Source organism: Mastomys coucha, unplaced genomic scaffold (assembly GCF_008632895.1).
Source record: "Mastomys coucha isolate ucsf_1 unplaced genomic scaffold, UCSF_Mcou_1 pScaffold15, whole genome shotgun sequence".
NCBI lineage: Eukaryota > Metazoa > Chordata > Mammalia > Rodentia > Muridae > Mastomys > Mastomys coucha.
The window spans coordinates 53,016,108-53,029,732 of record NW_022196897.1 but is presented as its reverse complement, the minus strand read 5'-3'; the positions used below and the strand labels follow the sequence as shown (position 1 = coordinate 53,029,732).

At 39.9% G+C, this 13,625-nt stretch overlaps 1 protein-coding gene and 1 long non-coding RNA gene across 4 annotated transcripts in view; both read left to right on the top strand.

Annotated features, from left to right (window-relative positions):
• Positions 1-316, top strand: part of LOC116090253 — a 1,140-nt gene extending 824 nt beyond the window's left edge. Inside the window, exon 2 of the long non-coding RNA XR_004118625.1 lies at positions 166-316. This is a non-coding gene — a long non-coding RNA (uncharacterized LOC116090253). The remainder of the gene's footprint in view (positions 1-165) is intronic.
• The window catches only part of Ttc21b (tetratricopeptide repeat domain 21B), a 74,781-nt gene that overhangs the window by 1,100 nt on the left and 60,056 nt on the right, over positions 1-13,625 (top strand). For 2 of the 3 annotated variants that reach the window (XM_031370482.1, XM_031370484.1), the window contains exons 2-5: positions 3,870-3,999; positions 4,105-4,215; positions 7,041-7,207; positions 9,041-9,163. In XM_031370482.1, coding sequence (XP_031226342.1) covers positions 3,870-3,999; positions 4,105-4,215; positions 7,041-7,207; positions 9,041-9,163 — 531 coding nt within the window. Of the gene's footprint in view, positions 1-3,869; positions 4,000-4,104; positions 4,216-7,040; positions 7,208-9,040; positions 9,164-13,625 lie in introns of those variants that run through there. The other variant, XM_031370483.1, reaches the window with a different exon arrangement.

Genomic DNA, 13,625 nt, shown 5'->3' with positions numbered 1-13,625 from the left:
TCCAATTCTTTTACTTTTTATTTTTTTTTTTAATTCATCGAGTTCTGTAACCACTTTAGTGATAAAACTATTATTAAACTTCTCATCACTTAGCACAGGAGCAAGTCATGTCCTTAAATTGAGACTGTTGACCCTGCCTTCTTCCCTTTCCATTATTCTATCTAGAACAAGGTTCTCGACCAAGGAGTGGCAATCACCCTCTACAAAATGCCAGATGGTATCTCTGTCCATCTCCAGTGTCGTTGGGAAGCAGCTGTGGATGTACCTAAATGAATGAGCATCCTTATTTGCCAATAAATCTTCTTGAACTCTAAAATTTGTCTGTGAAAGGTTTTCCCTGGCCCCTCTTCTCCAACTGTTTTTAGCTGACTCGCCATACAAAACCAAGTGGGAAGGAAGCCAGATACATCTTGGACCTGCCCTACCTACCCTTGGACCTATCACTCTGGTTTCCTACACTATTGTAGAATAAGGGCTGGCCTTTAGCCCCACCCATCACCACGCCCATCCCAGGTCCCACACTCTTATCTCCATTATTGCTCTTCCTCTGCCTTTTATACTCCCAGGCCTTTCTCAAAAATACTCAAGGAGAAATACAGTGTTATATGTGGAGGAGATGGAGTAATGTGTTTAAAATTGAAGAATCAGCTCTAACGTCCTCAGCAGGAGTGAGTTTCATGGTCACCCACAGTTACCAAGCTGAGTCCAGTATTCTGTATTCCCAAAAGCAAAGTATTGCCCACCCACATTCATTATAGCATTGTGTCCCAGCTGGTGTTCAGATTACAATTCACCTGGAAGTTCAAGATTTTTCCATGGCAGTAACCACTCTTACTAACATTTCTCAGCACCTTTTTATAGATTCATAGTATAGTATAGGACAGTATAGATTATACTGTCTTCTCAGCATCTTACCCAGTACCAAGTACTAGAAAGTAGACAGTCTGAAAATGTTAGCTAGACCTTGAGCATGGGGATACAAGACTGCTCCTAGCACTCTGGCAAAAGAGGCAGGAAGAGAGCAAGTTTGAACCAACCTGAGCTACATTATGAGATCCTACCTCAGAAATCAAAAGGAAGTAGGTTGGACTAAATGATCTGACTTGAACCACAAGAGTACCAGTAGGTAGGAGAGTAATATGAAATCCAGAGCAAGGGATGCACTTAAAGACGACTTTGATTAGCAGGACTGCGTAAATGGCGGGCGGGGGTGGGGATGGGGGATGGGGGTGGGGGACTATGGTTGGTTTTATGGTTTAGGCAGCAGGTGGCAAAGTGCAAACATGGAGCTGAGGAGAGAGGTGTTGGCCAGGCAGCAGAGTTTGACATAACTTACTCCTAGGTCTTCAGACGAGGACCTTCACAACATTATCAAGTACTCCTCACAACCACCTGTAAGTTTGCTTTACTGTAGCTTCTATATGAGCAAAGGTGTCACACAGATGAAGACTTGAGGCCATGTGTTTGTACCTTTTTTTATTAGATGTTTTCTTTATTTACATTGCAAATTTTATCCCTCCAACAACCCCCCCCCCCCCCCCCCCCCCCCCCCCCCCCCCGTCCCATCCCTCCTCTCCCTGCTTACTAACCCACCAGCTCCCACTTCCCTGTCTTGGGATTCCTCTATTTTAGGCCATCAAGCCTTCACAAGACCAAGGGCCTCTTCTCTCATTGATGACCCACTAGGCCATCCTCTGCTACATATGCAGCTGGAGCCATGGGTCCCTCCATGTATACTCTTTGGTTAGTGGTTTAGACCCTGGGAGCTCTGGGGGTTCTGGTTGGTTCATATTGTTGTTCCTTCTATGGGGCTGCAAACCCCTTTTCATGTCCTCTCTGTGATGCCACATAACTGCCTTTCAGAGCTGTAGTCTGCAAATCATTTTTCACAAAGCACAGAAGTCAAGGAGGAGAGTATTGAGACCTAAATAAATAAATAAATAAATAATGTTAGTTCATTTTGATCCTGGAGCATGAAGAAGTTGGGATAAAGAAACTGCTTTGCTGAGGTATGTTGTGGTTGTCTTGGATATGGAATATGGGTCACTCTCTTCAGAAAGTGGAGAAGGAGTGTGAAGCAGAAGCTACAAGAAGGGAGCAAAGCAGAAGTTCTAGAGAACATTGAATAACTGTGATCTAGAAAAGGGGAGGGTTAGCTCTGCAGAATCCAGGCTGTAAAAGAGCTGTCTACACCCACCTATCTCCTGTTTCTTACTCATGTGGTCCTGATGCAGTCAGACAAGGGCACCTTTGTTTATGAAGTAAGGGAGCCCAGTAGTTACAGTGATGGTGAGAGTGTGGCTTCCCTCTTTGAGTAGGTCAGCAGCTAAACCTTAGATGCATTTTCAGAAAAGTAGACCCAAGTTGTCACAGCTTGTGTCCTGACTATGACAAGTTGACACACCCAGGGTCATCTGAGAATAAGAAACTTCATTTGAAAAACTGCCTCCGTTAGATTGCCTGTAGTCAAGTATCCAAGGAATTTTCTTGATTGATGTGGTAGGGCCCTTCTCACTGTTGGTGGTGCTGTCCTGGGCTGGTGGTTCTCTGTGATATAAGAAAGCAGGTTGAGCAAGCCAGTAAACCACACTCCTCTATGGCACTCTGATTTCTCTGCACTACAAACTATAAGATGAAATGAACCCTATCCTTCCTAAGTTGATTTTGGTCATTGTGTTTGATTAGGGCAAAAAAAAAATCAAGAAATCATTCTAGAGACAGGAACTGAAGCAGCCTTAGTTACTTTTCTATTGCTGGGAAGAGACACCATGACCAAGGCAACTTATAGAAGTGTTTATTGGAGTCTTGCTTACATTTTCAGAGGGTTAGAGTTCAAGACTATCATGGTCATGAGCATGAAAGTAGCTGAGAGCTTACATCCTAATCCCCTAGGGAGGAAGAGAGAGACACAGAGAGACAGAGATAGTGAGAAGGAGAAAGATAAAGACAGGCAGAGAGACAGAGACAAAGACAGAGACAAGGTACCTCCAGAGTCTCAACTTCTCTAACTTCTCAAGGCCAAACCTTCTAATCCTTCCAAAACAGTTTCACTGACTAGAGAGCAAGCATTCAAATATATGAGCCTAAGGTGGTTATTCTCATTCATTCAACCTACCACAGTGGAGGAACACTGCTCACTGCTTTGCTTTTCATGGCTAACTCAGAGATAGATAGATAGATAGATAGATAGATAGATAGATAGATAGATAGATAGATAGATAGATCTCACACATACATAGACATATGTGCATATAAATATAAATGTAGTCCAACTCCATATGCACAAATGTGTATATTTTTCATAACCACCTGCTCAGGGGTCCCCAGAGTGGGCTGGAGCCTCTCACATCAATCATTAGTCAAAAAAATAAATAAATAATGCCCCACAGACTTGCCTTCAGGCTAATCTGCTGTAAGGATTTTGTCAACTGTGGTTCCCTCTTTCCAGATGACTTGAGTCTGTGTCAAGTTGGCAAAACCAAACCAAATAAATAAAAATAGCAAACACTAAGAACAGCTAGCTAGCCCTCTTCATTTTCTTGGTCCACAGTTTTTTTTGTTTTGTTTTGTTTTGTTTTCTAAAATTTTTAAGAAATTATAGCCAAAGGAGGTAAAATGTAAATGTAGTCCAACTCCAGTATTGTTGAAAAAAACTAATTAAAGGGGAAAGAAGAAAATACTGAAAAAGAAAACCACTGACTTGCAAGTAATCCCATGGTCCTTCAGTCTCAGCCTTTTATTAAATGTCCACTTTAATGACATTTTAAAGAGCAAAGAAGAAAATGTATTAAGTTCTGGATTATCCAAGATTGATGTCTACTTCTGAATATTAACCTACCTGTTAACCATTAGCCACTGTTTCCTTGTAGACACTGATTAATTACTATTGTCAAGAGAGATATTATCACCATGTGCTCCTTGTTGCCAGTGAAGGGATGAAGAAGTATAGCAGCGACCCAGTCTTCCGATTTTACCATGCCTATGGCACACTCATGGAAGGTATGTGCTCATCAGCAGATGTCTTCCATAGTCTCTGAATTCTAGCTTTGAAGTAAGGATACTTCTTTCTTTCTTTTTTTTACAAACGCTAATCTTGATTTCCAGGTAAAGCTCAAGAAGCCCTTCGGGAGTTCGAGGCCATTAAAAATAAACAAGACGTGTCACTGTGTTCTCTGATGGCACTGATGTATGTCCATAAAATGAGTCCCAATCCAGGTACAGTATTTAAGTATAGTGTTGAGATAAATTTTCCATATTCTGCTCATTTTGACTTAATGATTTTTAGTTTTCTATGCTGCTTTTGTAATGTTTTATCTTCCTGGACAGAGTGTAAATTCATCTGTTTCATGGTGCTTTCATACGTCCTGTGACAGATATTTCAATGTTGCATAACAATGATCTGAGTTAACGAAGCTGACTGTGTGTGAATATGTTAGCAACTGCTTCACAAAACAATAAAAAGACAACTAAAGAGCAGTGACATACAAGATTGTTTGTATGCAGATGTAGCAATATGCAGTTTCTCTCCTTAGAAAATGTAATAAGCTTCTAGAAGACCTTGATAGTTCCCATAGAACACAGCTCCTGAAAAATGTTCAGTAAATTGTCATTGTGTAGCATTTGAAACATTTTGCTGTATTATGGAAGTAACATTATGATTTTCATTATGTAGTAGTTGGGACATATGGCTATATTATGTAAGAGACATAATTCGAGGTAGTAGTTGGAACATAAGGCTATATTGTGGAAGGAACTTAAGTTCTGTGTAGTAGCTGGGATTCATGACTATCTTGTGGATGGAATGTACAACTAGGTAATGGTTGGGACATATGGTTATATTGTGGAAGGAATTGTCTTTAAAGTTGAGTTGCATTGTGTTAGTAAGTAATGTAAGGTATGGCTGAGACAGAAGAGAATTCAAGCTATAAGTAACTTAAAAATATATGTGTATGTGTATGTGTATTTCCAGTAACAATTAATAGCACTGTAAATATTTTAAGCAAGCTGAATGTCATAGAATGAGTTTTTAAATATTAGAAGCACTTTTTATCTTTAAAAAAGTATCACATGCCTCTTTCATGGCAAACACACATACACAGATAAAAATAAATAAGTAAATAAATAAATAACAGTGTTTGACAAGTTAACAGTTATGTACCTTCTGTTAGGACTGTGCTAAATATGTTTCAAAGATACAAAAGAGTTGTAGTGAGTTATGCACACACACGTGCTTCAGAATTAGATTGCAGAGTTGGGTAGTTTGAGAGCTAGTCCTAACAATACCACTGGCATTGTTAGAATATTACAGAGGTTTTCTTTTTTAATATACATTTCATTAACAAAAGTAATATAGTTGTCTTTCTTAGGAGTGACATAAACTGCCCAGCTACTGCATGACTAAGTGTGCTTGGTGAATCTCAAAGGTGGAGAATCTGATTGTATGCACGACTTCTTACCCTTACACTTACCAAAAGGCCAAGAAGCGATAGACTTTTTATTATTTTTTTAAATATACTTAAATTTAACTTAAGTTTAAACTTATTTCTAAATTTAAGAACTTCATTATTATTTGTCTGTCTGTCTGTGGGACACTGGGGCAGGGATGGGAGGGCTTATACATACCATGGCATGTTCAACTTTTCTCTCCTCCACCATTTGAGGCAGAGTTTCTTATGTTTCTGCCACAATAGGAACTCCAGGCTATTTGACCCACAAGTTTCCAAGTGATTTTTGTTTGTCCATGTCTTAGTTTTCTGTTACTATGACAAAACACAATGACCAAAAGCAACTTGGAGAGAAAGTAGTTTATTTCATCTTAGAGACTGTAGTCCATCATCCAAGGAGGTCATGTCACAAACTCAGGGCAGAGGTTGATACTGAGGCCATGAAGGAGTGCTGCTTATTGTCTTGTTCCTCCTGGATTATTTGGTGTACTCTTTTACCATCCATGAGCATCTGATTTGGGTACCACCACCCACAATGGGCTGGACCCCATTCAATCTCATACCATGCATTGGTCAAAAAAATATCCCACAGACTTTCCTACGGGCAGTCTGATAAGGGCATTTTGTCAATTAACTTTTTTTTATTCCTAAATGACTCTAGCAAAAAACTAGCCAGGTTCTCTTGTCAACCTGACACATAAAAGCATCATTCTTCAACTAGAACCTTTTTTTCCCATTTGTCCCCAAGATGATAAGCTAATATTGCTAGTGCTATCACAATGCAAAAACATTCTAGTTTTTAAAAGTTCCTCAGATTTTAAAAATGTAAACACTTTAAAAGTTCAGTCTCTTCTAAATACTCAAGGTCTCTAAAAACATTAAAAATCTGAAAAATTCCACATTCTTTAGCAAGTTCAAGTGTCTTTCTAGAATGCTAAAGTTACTTTAAAATATCCAAGATCTCCTAAGTGTAGGTTCCTGTAAGCTTAAAAAACAAGTTAATTGCTTTCTTTCTTCAGGAGGGAGCAATAAAACCTCAACAATGTATATGCTGAGTGTCCAGTGTCTGGAATTCACTCATGATCTTCTGGCCCCCAAGGGCTTAGACAGTTCCACTTCTCTGGCTCTGCCATTTCACAGCTTCATCCACCCCTGCTGCTGTTCTTGGTTGTCATCCCATGGCACTGGCAGCTCCAAAATGCTGGGGTCTTCACTAAACCTAAACTCTAAACTACGCCTTCACCAATAGCTCTCCGGGGCTCTCTTCAAAGACTCTGAACTTGCCACATGGTGGCCAGCCTCAGTTTCTCTCCATGACCCTTTCATACCTTTAAAACCTGCAAACTCATTAATGTTGTATTTCTAATTTGGACTTACCTGGTTAAATAAGACATTATTAAGATTCGTTTGGCTCATGCTTAAATGAAGCAACAATACTTTCAGTATTTAGATGCCATGTTCAGTGTGTGTTTTGTTTCTAATAATGCTGCCCTTGAGAAAATATCTAACTTCCGTACCTGGTTAGTCCTCTAACCTATCATAAACACGATCTGGGATTTAATTTTATTTTAGATTAATATTATTTTCCTCTCTCAGATAGAGAAGCTATCCTGGAATTAGATACCAAAATGAAGGAACAACGTAAGGAAGCGGGACGCAAAGCCCTGTACCATGCGGGCCTGTTTTTATGGCACATTGGTCGCCATGATAAGGCGAGAGAATATATTGACAGAATGTCAAAAATGCCACATGATAGCAACGAGGTGACCAGTTTTCTTATTTTAAAACTAATGTTAAATGAAGCTTGTAATAGTAGTATCCTTTGTTTAACTTACAAATATTTTCACTATATATGAAATACCATAAATAACGTGGTCAGCCTAAGGTTTCTTGTTGCTGCACTAGTAGCTGTGGTCTAGATAATGTGTCCCGCTTTGATCTTTCATCTCTCTTCCCTTCCTTCCGTGTCACTCCCTTGCCTCTTGTTTCACCGCATTTGTACCATTTGTACTTGAGAGCAGGCCTTATTTTCATGGCGAGTCAGCATGGATCAAATGCCTGTCTGACATTCTGAGAAGAACTTGTAGGGCTGTAAGGAGATGTAAATCAAGTGCTCAGGGAGACATTTATTACTTGCCTATTCTGTTCGAGCCATTACTTTGAGAAAGGCTACATCTGTAAGGTTAAGTGATTGAGGGAAAATGTTTAGAAAGGAAATAGCATTTCATTTAAAACCAACAACAAACCCTCCAATCCCTGCTCCCACAGAGCATTCAGTTTCACCAGGAAACCTGCAAAGGAGGTGTATTTCCCCCCAGGTTGGAAATGATAGGGAAAGATGAAGAGACCTGCTTTTTGCTGACCTTGAGAGCCTACATTTGATGAGACATGAGGTTAATGATAGTAGACTAATTGAAATGGTAAAAGGAAACCATAGGGAGATAACAGGATATGATTGCCAGGTATGAATGTCTATAGATGATTTGACAGACATTGAGAAATCCTTAAGGGCTTTAAATAATGGAAGTTACTTTATTACGGAACAGATCAAGAAGATTATTTTAATAGTTTGTAGGCTGAACTGATTTAGACAAAAACTAAAGTTTAGAGAGAATAGTGTATTCTGGCAGAAGATACTGAGAGAGTAGAGGAGTACAAATCAAAACTGATAACAGCTCACCAGGATTGTCAGCTGATACACATAGAGAAAAAGATAATGAGGCATGCGCTCAAGTGGAGTCTCAGTGCCTCGACATCCAGGAGGAAGTGTTGAGCAAAGACACTGACTGTAGAGGGAGGTGACATGTTTATCTTGACGTGTGCTGTGTTTCAAGTGATGGCAAAGCAGAATAGCAGGTGAGCTTCAGGAAAAGGAAGGAAGGCTTTGTGTTCTAAAGTTTGGAAGGTTTACGGGCTATTACTATATGCTGTCAATTATTCAGCTTAGAAAGTTTGGAAGGTTTACGGGCTATTACTATATGCTGTCAATTACTCAGTTTAGAAACCCATTCATATTGTAAAGTGGTCTCCTTAGTTGAAGGAGAACTGGTTGAGAATCTGCTGATATTTTCAGGTGAATATTTAGGAAGGTAAGAATAACCTTTATTAAATGCCTGTAAGTTAATCTTAAAAATCATTGCTAGAGCATATCCTTTTTTCCCTTTTTCTTTTTATTTACCTGTCTCTCAGGCCATATTCCATTTTTTATTTGACATTAAAAACAAAATATCTTCTTGGAAATCCTTCAAATCTTCCAATCCATTAGAAACATCCATGATTTCAGTTTTTCATTTCCCAGCAATTGATCTAATTCACTAGACTATTGCAGAGCTTGTGAAGATCACTGTGCATTTATTTATCTTGGTTTTTATCCTGTGTGACATAAGGTGTCATCTCTAGTCCTACCCTAGCTCATTGGGGCTGGATTCAAAGAGAGGCATCACATGCTCACAGAGTGAGCCATGTGCTAGCTATGTTAGCTGCTGGTATCATGATGGTCATTTACTATCCAAGAATTAGAGAAGGACAGCAGTAGTAGAATCACTGACAAACTTCTTGCAATTCATGTTGAGTCCAGTAGGATCTTTCTCTTCCAGGGACCGATTTTGAAAGCCTGGCTTGATATTACAAGAGGGAAGGAACCTTACGCTAAAAAGGCCCTACGGTATTTTGAGGAGGGATTACAAGATGGAAATGATATTTTCGCTCTGCTGGGTAAGGTGAGTTGGAATCAAAGTGAAGAAATTATGTCTGAAAACTTAAAGAACACGTGAAATGTAACAAAACTAAGTAGCTCACAACAGATGGTATTTGTTGTCCTATTGTCAGACATCAGAGGGACTTGTGTCTGTGTGGCACACAGCTAGAGAAGTAACTTCTCTACCGAAGGGCCTGATTTCTGGATCAGTGTTATGTCTGTGGCAATTGATCCTATGAGTTTGTTCCTGCAGTGTTTCTCTTTCATCTGTTAATATGTGAGGGATCGCTGGAAAAGAAGCAGGGCATAGAAAAGGCCAACACCACATGTCCTGGGCCTTCTCTTCTCTTAGAGAGATGAACAGTGAGGAAATGCATGAGTTGATTACCTAGTGTATAACTAGACCATAGGTCATAAGTCTAGTATTAAAGCTGGAATGGGAGACAGGAGTAGGGGCATGAATTTGCAGTTGGAGATGAGGTGGCCAGTACATTTGGCTTTTGAACAAAGACTTAGAGATGATGAGGGTATAACCCTGGGCGGGGAAACATTAACAATAAGAGGTAACAGCTTCAGATATCTCAGAGCACTAAAAGCATAGCCAGCAATCCATGTCAGAGGAGATTGAGTGTGAGAAGTTAAAGGTCAGAGGAAAGAAGGGGAGTGTGGAGCCAAGGTCAGAGGTAATGAGGAGAGGTGGACCTAAGAGACAGGCATCTGCCTGGGGCTCTGGCCTTGCATTTGAGAGATAGCTGGTGCAGAGCTTCAACAGGTAAGTTGTACCGTCTGACTTGCGTTTTGAGAATCAACAATTGGCAATCTTGGGAATTCTCTGTTGAGTTGTATTATTTAAATACACTGTTGCATCTGTTTCCACTAATGTCTTCTGGACACTTTTCAAAATTGATCAATGATCTTGCATTGAGGTGGCTCATATGGTAAAAGAGCCTGCCATGGAGCCTGACAACCAAAGTTAATCTCCACAACACACTCAGTGGGAAGAAAGACTCTCCTCAGAAAACTCCTCAGAGCTTTCTCCTCTGTCTGTGTGTCTGTGAACTCACCAGGATGAGTGAATAAAGTAGCAAAAAGGATTGGGACTGGTGAGATGGATTAGTGCGTAAAAATGCTCTCTGTGAAAACATAAGGATGTGACATCTATCCCTTAAACACACATATCCCTTAAACACTTTGCTGCAATAGCTCAGTGCTACCATCCCAGCACTCTCTGGTAAGATGAGGGGAGGGGTCAGGAGCATTACTCAGAAGTTTGTAGACTAACTACCCTGGTGCACACAGTGGGGAGAGAGAAGAAGAAAGACCTTGCCTCAACCAGACAGACAGAGAGAATTGATTCTTCACATTTGTCCTCTGACTTTCACACATGTGCTGTGGCCCCTGCATTCCTGCACTCAAATACTACCATAGTAAAATTTTAAAAAAGAAGTGTTCTGTTGGCATTTTGGGAGCTGGGAAGATGAGTCAGTGTTCAAGACCTCTTGCAGAAGATCTTGGTTCTATTTCCAGCACCCACATAAGGAGACTTACAATGGTCTGAGACTTCAACTCCACATAAGGAGACTTACAATGGTCTGAGACTTCAACTCCAAGGCAGCCGGGTGGTGGTGGCACACACCTTTAATCCCAGCACTTGGGAGGCAGAGGCAGGTGCATTTCTGAGTTTGAGGCCAGCCTGGTCTACAGAGTGAGTTCCAGGACAGCCAGGACTACACAGAGAAACCCTGTCTCGAAAAACCAAAAAACAAAACAAAACAAAAAACTCCAAGGCATCCAGTGCCCTTTTCTAACTTCCATGTGTATATACTCCCACAAAGACACACACACACACACACACACACACACACACACACACGTACATAGTTATAAATAAATGTTCAAACTACTTTTTTAAAACTACTTAGTGAATTCAAACTACTTCATTTTGTTTTATTCTGTGTGTATATGTATATGTGTGTGTATATGTATGTATGTATCCACACACATACCAGTGCTGTGAACATCATACAGACTCAGGATTAAGCAAGTGCTATACAACTGAGCTATATTCCTAGTGCTTTTCAATTTTTTTTTTAAATTGGGAATTAATTTAATTCGGGCATGGTGGTAGACTCTGTAATCTAAGCAATGGGGAGGTAGAACTGGGCAGATCAAGGCCAGTATGTGGTATGTCTTGAGACTGTCTAACTGTCTATGTATGCTTAAAAAGGTTTTCTTACTTATGATAAGGAAGAAAAAAGAGGCAAGGACTAGCATTTGTTTCTCATTAGCATCACCACGTGTCTCAGTTTCGAAGGAAGATGAGTTTGTTCAGACATCAGTCAACCTGCAGACTAGTGTTCAGGGCGACTGGATTCCAGATCTTCCTCATTGCCGTGCTGTAAGAGTCAAACATTTTCAAGTTTTTAATTGTCTTCCTGCGCTCTGTTTTTTTAAAGGATAGCAAATTTGTAACTTCCAGGGTTAGGCTGTTTTAGGTATTAATATGAAGGACTTTACGCTTTACCATGATGCTAATTACTGATCTGAATGATTTATCTGGGTTACTGTGGTAGTATCTATTTTATGTTTCTGTGACAAATACTCGAGACATTATAGACATAGTGACTCGCACCTATAATCCCAGTACTTGGGAGGTCAGAGGCTCTGTCATGAGTTCTAGGCTACATAGAAAGCTGTTTTCGAAGCCACACTCTAGAAGTCTGAGACTTGATGGTTTATAAGGAACAGAAATCTATTCTCACAATTCTAATGGCTGAGACATCTAAAATGGAGGCACTAGCAAGTGTGATATCTGGTCAGGGCTCTGTCTCTTCCAAAATGGTCCCTTGAACAGTTTTTCCTAATAAGAAGGTCTGTTCCCCATAGGGTAGACCAAAAGAGTGGGCACCATCACCACAGGCCCTATTACAGTGGCATTACTTTTCCATGATGGGACTGCTTCCATCCAGGCCCCTCCTCCCAGCAGCTGTTGGTTTGGCAATTAGGTTTCAAGGCCAGTTTTAGAAGAGACAAAAAATTGGAGCTCTGGCAGATCCATTGTCTTACTTTGTATGACAATAATTATGTCGTACTTACTTTTCAGTTAATTCAGCAGAAGGGCCACATTAATATTCTTACTCAGAATTAAGTGCAGGCTGGTGTAGTGTAACCTAAGGTGCCACTTAAACCTAAGGTGTTTCTGTGGGAGGGGCTAAGGGACAGAGTACGGATGTTGACACTGCAGCTCTCTGTGTCAGGGCTTCATTATTTTCAGTACTGTAGGTACTATGTAGGTAGATTCCAAGAGAAAATGTGTGCTGACATCTATCCTAATCTTTCTCCTTATATTGTCAGTTATCTGGAAATTTATTTTATTTTGACATAATGGATTTATTAGTGACTATACTTTTCTATAATGATATGAAAAAAGAATATATGTATATGTACATACATACTAAATATTGAGACAAAATTTTAATTGTTAATTGAAATATGCTGAGGCAAAGATAATCTAGAAGAAAAAATTAAAAGATGCAGATGCATTGCTCTACTGAGTCATGTTGCAGAACCCACCATGGATTTTCAGTATACTGTTTACACTTAAAGCTTATTTTTTTCCTGGAAGAAACAATACATACAATACACAGACACTGTGAAAATATTTTCAGAAAGCATAGTAACATTTGAGTAAGACAGTAACTAGGACTACCTAACCTGTCAGCTGAGATAGGCATTCTTTGTGTCAGTGAATAGAAGTTGCACACTTCATGTGGTCCTTCTGAGGATCACCTAATCTCCTGCTAAATAAATGGACTCTTAGGTAGTGACTCCTTTATGGACATTGTAGGTTAATATTTATCTTCCTTTCTACACCAACAGCTGGATAATAAACACCATGGGTGTGCCTCTTTGTGGTATCTTTCTTTCAATTACTTCCTTAAGACAATTCCTAGAACTGAAGTGAGCTTATGGCAGTTGGTGAAACTTATTTTTAACCTGAAAGTAGCATTTCCAAATACAGTGTCACATTTATAACGTTGCTTTAATTTGATATGCTATTTAAAAAATCTCCTAGAGCTGGTCTGTCTGGGCCAGTGCCCTGAGCAGACCTTGGGCACAAACTCCACAGTGAGTCCCACAACACCAGAGGAGGCTCCAATCCCAGGCGCTCTAAAAAGCCCAGGATCACAGGATCCCAGAATCACAGGATCACAGAAATAGCTAGACTCTGAGGAGTTCTGACAAAACCAGGGTTACAGGAAGGACAGGCTCCAGTCAGATTTAGCATGGGCAGGTAGCACTAGAGATAACCAGATGATGCTCGGCAAGCATAAGAAAATAAACAGTACAAACCAAGGTTACTTGGCATCATCAGAACCTAATTCTTCCACCATAGCAAGTCGTGAATACATCATTACATCAGAAAAGCAAGATTCAGATCTAAAATCACTTCTCATGATGATGATACAGGACTTTAAGAAAGA